This window comes from Fulmarus glacialis, unplaced genomic scaffold (assembly GCF_000690835.1).
Source record: "Fulmarus glacialis isolate BGI_N327 unplaced genomic scaffold, ASM69083v1 scaffold33812, whole genome shotgun sequence".
Classification (NCBI taxonomy): Eukaryota; Metazoa; Chordata; class Aves; order Procellariiformes; family Procellariidae; genus Fulmarus; species Fulmarus glacialis.
In genome coordinates, this window is record NW_009197931.1 from 10,875 (window position 1) to 18,070 (window position 7,196).

The window sequence follows — 7,196 nt, forward strand, 5'->3', positions numbered from 1 at the left end:
CTGCCCAGGGAAGTGGTGGAGTCACCATCCCTGGAGGTATTTAAAAGACGTGTAGATGTGGCACTTAGGGACAGGGTTTAGTGGGCATAATGGTGTTGAGTTGACGGTTGGACTCGATGATCTCAGAGGTCTTTTCCAACCTTAATGATTCTATAATTCTACTTCTTTATGACTAACTTTTTATTTTAGGTTCATTAAGAAGAATCACCATGGTAATTAGAGCTAAATCTGTTAAGAGTGAAAAAAATTACTGATAGCCACCTACCAGGGAATGCTATTATTGTACTGTAAGCAAACAGAAGTACAGGCTTAAAATTTCTTGACAGTGTTTCCATTGCTCTTTCATAAGAATAGATCTGCATTAATGAAACATTCAGTTTAAAATTATAGAACGTGAAGTAGACTTACCTATAGCTTTCCCTCACACATCTTTCTGCAGCAACATAATCATTTCTGTGAAGATGAACTAAGACTTGAGCAATAGTTTTCTAAACAAAAACAAAAAAACCCAACCTGATGATTCTTTAGAAATGAACAGTAAAATATGAGAAAAATACTGGACTGCTAATATTTAGCGTGAAAAAGGTCATTACAATCTGCAATGATTCTAAGACACTGACACAAGAGTCAGAATAACATAGTGAAAAAGTAGTAAGCCATATCCTCGGCTGGTATGAAATAGATTATCTCCTATAACATTGTAATGAGTTGTTGCACTAAGCAACAGTTTTTGTGGTTTGTTATTTTTGATAACATCTTTATTTTTGATGTGTTTTTTGTTTTTGACAGCTCCTGTAGATAATAGTGTCTTATCTTCAACATTATAGTAGTGAAAAAGGCACAGTTAGAGGTTGGGGAAACATGCACTACCACAAATTCTCATCATTTAGCAAGAAACATATCCGTGAATCAAGAGGTACATATTGTCAGTCAGATGTCAACTGTCTTTAAGTTACCCAGAAAAACTTGAAATGCACTATCAGAAATTGTCACTTAGCATTTACCTTATAGCATGTTGGGTAATTTTCAATTTCTTTATAAATACTTTTTTCCTTTTGAAGAGACAATGCAGCCTCATCTAATCTAAAAAACAAAAAAACAGTTAGGACTATCAGTGCCGGGAATACAGCATCATGAACCGGAGGCTAATCGCAAAGTGTTTAGCTAATACACTGGCAAGTCTACTGGAAGAAAAAGCAACACAACTGAAAATCAGCAGTAGATCTTACTAACAGAGTAGATAAAGAAATACATAGTCAGCAATTCCTTTTGTATACATCAGGCCAAGAACATCTCTGGTATTCATTCAGAGAAACCTCATTTTTCATAACGCTGTACAAGATGAATGCCTTGTTACATACCCTAACAGATTTCTGTATGTCATGAGGTAGGTCACTATAAGCTATCAGTAAGTCTGATATCCGTGAACTATCAATATTAAGTCATAGCAACTGGTTTTGAGTTTGAATGCTCTTTCAATCATCATATTAAACTTCTAGAAATTAGCAATAGCATGTGAGCTATAAAGCAGCAGAGCAACCAAGTCTTTCAGATATTCTGAAGTGACATTGACTTGCTTTCACAGAAAGACTTTCAAATTACTTTGTAAATTTCCTTTTCTGACTACAATTCTGCAGTGAAATAAAGTGTCTTAAAAGTAGAGTTAGAAACCTGACAATTTCTTAACGGAACTACATGTTTCAGTGAAGCAAGTCTAAGCTGAATTGCAGGTCAAGTTTGCTGCTAGCAATTAACAATTAAAATGAATTCCCATTGAGACTCCCAAGATACTCTTCTTTAAGAAGTCCAGAATCATACTGCTGCAAACAAATTTCTTTCCTCAGGTTAGTTCCTTAGTTAGAATATTTTATATTCTACAGCTATAAAAGGCTTTCAAGTACTGTCTATGTATTTGTGCTGGAAGAAAAAAAAAAATTTCCTGAAGTAGTTTAAGAATTAATGAAAACTGCTGTATGTGCTTTCTAGCTATTCAACAAACACATAGGAAACAAAGCCTTACAGCCTACATTCTCCCATCCCAGAACACAAAACAGGTGGTTCCTGGATGAACATGGCATATCCCACACAAACTGAATTTTAGTTTGAAATGCGTCCCAAAGAAGAATTAAGTAACAGTATATAAACCTAACAACAATCACTATTAAAGATTCAATTACATTTAAAAAAAAGAAGGCATAAAGCTATACCTGCGTCCTCTGACTAGAAGTCTTGACGCCTTCCCTAGCATTTCTAATGCTTGCCGTAAACGTTCTTCATTCTAGAGAAGAACAAAAAGAATTCATGCATTCGTATTTCATTTGTGCAGAATTAAGATCACTAGACCTTAGCCTAAGTATGTCATCTCTAACTTAGAACAACTGTTAACTATTATATCAGCAGTTCACACACTTAAGGGAAGTGAAGAGTATTGGTGCACCCAAGTCCCACAGCCAGCTCCCATACGGATCTACAGAGCAAAGTAACATCAATGCAAACTTGCTAATCTGGAAACATGTGACAACTGACGATACAGAAGTACACCAAAGGCAGGAGCAAAAAGGCAAATCATCTGCTCATGGGATGGGTAGAGCATCAAGCAAACTCTTCTCTTCTGTGCCTTCAAAGATTTCAAAGTATTTTAGGTGCAAGGACTCAACAGCAGCCATGTTCCCTATCCTCTGGGCTGCCTAACAAGGCAGAAAACTTGACAACATACAAAATTCAGATTCAGTCAAGTCCCAAACTGAGAAAAAGGCAAAGCAAACTGACTCCTAAATAATCTCCTTCTCTACAGCATGAGGTGCTGGAGCGTGTCCAGAGAAGGGCAACGAAGCTGGTGAAGGGTCTGGCGAACAAGTCTTATGAGGAGCGGCTGAGGGAACTGGGGCTGGTTAGCCTGGAGAAGAGGAGGCTGAGGGGAGACCTCATCGCGCTCTCCAACTACCTGAAAGGAGGTTGTAGCGCGGTGGGGGTTGGTCTCTTCTCCCAAGTAACTAGCGATAGGATGAGAGGAAATGACCTCAAGTTGCGCCAAGGGAGGTTTAGACTGGACATTAGGAAAAACTTCTTCACTGAAAGAGTGGTCAGGCCTTGCAACAGGCTGCCCAGGGAAGTGGTGGAGTAACAGCCCTGGAACTATTTAAAACACCTGTAGATGAGGAGCTTAGCTACATGGTTTAGTGGGCATGGTGGTGTTGGGTTAACGGTTGGACTTGATGATCTTAGAGGTCTTTTCCAGCCTTAATGATTCTATGATTCCATGATTCTATAAGAAGCCTTCAGCTTCATTACTCAGCCACTGATGTGAAAGGAAGGAAAAATAATTTAGAACCTAATCTTAGGCTTTTTCTTAACTTTACAGCTGACCCTACACACCAATTCATTCATCTCCATACACTTTCTGGGACTGGAAAGTTCTTTGCTGGTGGGTAAAAAAAAAAACAAACCACCAACCCAAAAACCCCCCACTTACTTCAAACACTGATGCTGCTTGCTGATAGAGCTGCACAGCCTTCTCTGGGCTCACATTTTCTATTAACCTGTAATAAACATAAATAATTTCTCTTCAGATGAAATGAAAATATTTTTTACCTAAAAGCATCAAAAAGACAAGAAAGAAAACCAAAGACATACCCATGCCCTGCATGCGTTCTAGCCACCAATACCACAGACTTACCTTCCAGCCCGTTCCAATGCAATAGCTGCTGTATCTGGTGTCCCGTTCTCCAGGTACATCATACTGGCTTTCTCGATCAGCTGAACTGCTTCAGGGAGTCTCTGCATCTCCTACAAAGCAACAGTCAGAGGGACACTGCTGTCAGGAATTGTGCTTTGATTTGTTTCATCGTACATAAGCAAACTGTAATACCTTATTTACTAAGATTCTGATTTTTATTTACAAACTTGTAAAGCTAGTGAAAGTTGACATCTACTCCGTAAAAATCTCTTGTAAGTACCAAACTTTCATGTAAGGCACGAATTTGTGCTGGTTTAGAGCAGAAGCAGCAACACTATTCCGTTACCCTCTGATATGAGGCCCTCGTCTTTCCTCCTACAAAAGGAAAACAATTTTTTTTTCCCAATTACAAATGTCACTTCCCTAACCTACTGAGGGTATTGGTGGGGAGTATAAGTCAACAGAAAAATAACACTTTAATATGAAATTCACTTACATATATTTGTAAAATGGTCTAGTGCACAATATTCTTCACTATAAAAAGAACTTTTTAATAAAAAACTAGTAAATGAAAATACCTTTAGCATCATGCCAGCTTGTTCATAAGCTCTGCAGAGAAAAAAATTACAATTTAGTTAGATATGGTGTATTTCAGCAAGCTGTATTTACGCAGCAAAAGCTAGCATGCATCGGCTATCTCAAAAGCATTAAATATTAACAGTGGAGTGATGTTTCAAGTGTTTTATTTAATAAGACAGTGCACGTGTAACATTATCTTCCAAAAATTAAGTACTTCAACCACACTCCCCACTAAAAATCTATTCTCATGATCTGACCCACAGGCAACGGTTTGGATTATTTGTCATTACCTGTTTGCTTTGAAGTACTCTTTAAAAAAGAATTTCTTTATAAGCTCAACAGTGTAGAATTTCAAAATTACAAAAAGTTGATCTAAGAAAAGATATTTGATATCAAAAGGTGCTGAAGAATGTCAAAATCATAATTTCTTCAGATGGCCATTGCAGGTTTTCAGACTTTCCTAGCCCATGCTTCAATTAAACTGATTTTGAAACAGTGAAATCACTTGAACCATACCACTTACTATAGCAAGATTAAAATGATAGTTCATGCTTGTACCATATGTTACAAAAATTTGTTTCAAATTACTCAGTGCTTCTGTACTTACTTGGCAGCATGGAAAAGACTGGAAGTAACATTGTCAAAGTCAAGGACAAAAGCCACAAAAACGTAATGCAGAAAAATTAATAGTGTACAAAATCTTATACAAGTACTAGTTTCAAAGCAAGGAATCCCATAAAAGCAAATCGAACCTACTACATTTGTAGGCAAGGTGTCAAGAAGAAATGCTTCTAAGGACAGAATAAATGCAACATACCAAAGTATAACGGCATGTAAAGTTGTAAAAAGCACATTTCTTTAAAATACATTCCTGTTTTCTAAATACTACTACAAGCACTGTAATAACATCAGAGTTGCATTTAGTTTATACTATCCATTTGTAGGTATTAATAAAAAAAAAAAATTCTGAAGTAGTACCCAGACATCTCAGGCACCGGTCAGCACCTTATCACTCCAGATGTTATTGGAAACAACACAGATTTTCTAACCAAAAGAGTTCTTTAGTTTTCCCACTCAGAGCACACAGGAATAGTCTTTTAAGAGAGAATTTTGTTAGACTGACAAAATGTGAAAATATATTAAATACATCTTCTATCAACCCCCATTTACCCCGTTCTAAGTAGCAATTAGTCAGCCTCTTGGAAAAAAGAGTAACAATCAATGAAAAGATACGCTTTATTGTTTTCATGTGCCTCAGCTTCCCGTAAACAGGCTTCCCTTGCCTGGTCAAACTGCTTGGCATTCTTAAAAGCAACAGCTGCAAGAAATCAAATAAAGTTTTTATTTACAGCTTGCCATTTTCCTTTTTTCACCACTTCGGCTCAAGAATTTAGCCACCTAAAGATGCAAACAGACTATTTAAATGAAGGGTTACAGTTTACCAAGCTCTTCCAAAAAATCCCATGACAGTCCTCCTTGCTTTATTAGTCAGTTATCATTAAAAACATTTATTGTCAACAATACTTCCAGACCATCACTGTACCACACATTGTGCATAACGTGTTTAGCTGGATTTTGGATTCACTTGTTCTGTATTTTAACTACAGAACTGCAGGAATACATATAGTTTTACTCATTAGAGGTTATATAAAATCAGTATGGCAGGAATAGAAGTGAACCATCAATAAAGCATACCTATAACAACTTCCTCAATACAACTACTTCAGGGCACAAATATGTATTTCTATCTCCATTAGACTGATAGGATATTGAAGTCTATTTATAGGGATTTAAAATAAATTTCCATTTATAGATGCTCCAGTTGCTCTTCCAAGTTTGTTTTCTTTTATTCGGGCTTAAATGAATGAGTAGGAATGCCTAGAGTAAGAAGCCAAAAAACCACAATAAGTTGCTATTATCAAAAAGAAGAAAATTGTTTAAGAGCAAAAAGGAATCAACTAGTAGGAATTTTATATTCAGTGTGACACTTGCAGTGGAAAAAAAGGAGGAAAGAGATCTTACTATGCCTAAAAAACCCTGGCAGCAGCTGTCTACCTTACTGAGACAGTCTTTGTCAGGACATACTTCATAAGATGATGGAAAAGCGAAGTTTTAAAAACAGCTTGAACATTTGTTGTTTTGTAGGTAAAGTCATAGGATTTGGGGATGGACAAGTGAAAGAAGGAAAACTTTACTTTTATCACACGTAGTAATATACAAAATAGAAGTTATAAGCTTAAAAAAAAAATTGTTTTGGCAACTGTTCTAGCTTTCCAAGTACAATCTGAAATTTATTTTACAGTGCTACTAAGAGTAAATTTTTTGTTGTTTCATCTTACTTTGTCTTCAGAACAGTTTTACTTACACATCAGAGTACTGAAAATATGTAAAATATTATCAGGGATTAAGCTTAAAGAATACATTGAAACAATAAAATATATGACCATATTTACAGCCCTACATACCTGCCTTCCCATATTCGGTAGCTGCACTGTCATAATCCGGTTTCCACTTTAAGAATCCAGTTTTCAGACTAAAATGCAAGAAGAAAGGCCTATTAATGATTAGTAAAGATTTTAAGTTTTACCTTCAAAGCACTTCAGATATATTTAAAAGTTTAGACTACCTCTGAAAAGGAGCAATTACCTATATGCCAATACTATGGTCGCATCACAACTGTAAAAATAAATGCCAGCACTGTTTGGAATTGCATAAAGCACTGCGATGATCTCCCATAGTTACATGCCTCGCCCTAACGTGCTTCTACTCTCCCCAGAGAGTCTTCACAAGTCCAGCTCCTCAACAGTAAGAAGTCAACAGAATAAAAATAATTCCACCTACATCAACGATATCTCAAGATTTCTAATACCACAACACCTGACAATATTTTTTGTTACACATCATGAAGTTTCCAGTGTTCCTCTACAGTCATTTTTTGCTG

At 36.4% G+C, this 7,196-nt stretch overlaps 1 protein-coding gene across 1 annotated transcript in view; it reads right to left on the reverse strand.

Annotated features, from left to right (window-relative positions):
- NAPG (N-ethylmaleimide-sensitive factor attachment protein, gamma) overlaps nucleotides 1–6,809 on the reverse strand; it is a gene marked incomplete at its 5' end in the record, with an annotated part of 10,521 nt that extends 3,712 nt beyond the window's left edge. Inside the window, 9 exons of the mRNA XM_009572728.1 lie at nucleotides 409–488; nucleotides 1,005–1,083; nucleotides 2,208–2,278; nucleotides 3,473–3,539; nucleotides 3,677–3,786; nucleotides 4,255–4,285; nucleotides 4,863–4,880; nucleotides 5,489–5,573; nucleotides 6,721–6,809. Coding sequence (XP_009571023.1) covers nucleotides 409–488; nucleotides 1,005–1,083; nucleotides 2,208–2,278; nucleotides 3,473–3,539; nucleotides 3,677–3,786; nucleotides 4,255–4,285; nucleotides 4,863–4,880; nucleotides 5,489–5,573; nucleotides 6,721–6,809 — 630 coding nt within the window. The remainder of the gene's footprint in view (nucleotides 1–408; nucleotides 489–1,004; nucleotides 1,084–2,207; nucleotides 2,279–3,472; nucleotides 3,540–3,676; nucleotides 3,787–4,254; nucleotides 4,286–4,862; nucleotides 4,881–5,488; nucleotides 5,574–6,720) is intronic.
- Nucleotides 6,810–7,196: the final 387 nt, after the last annotated feature.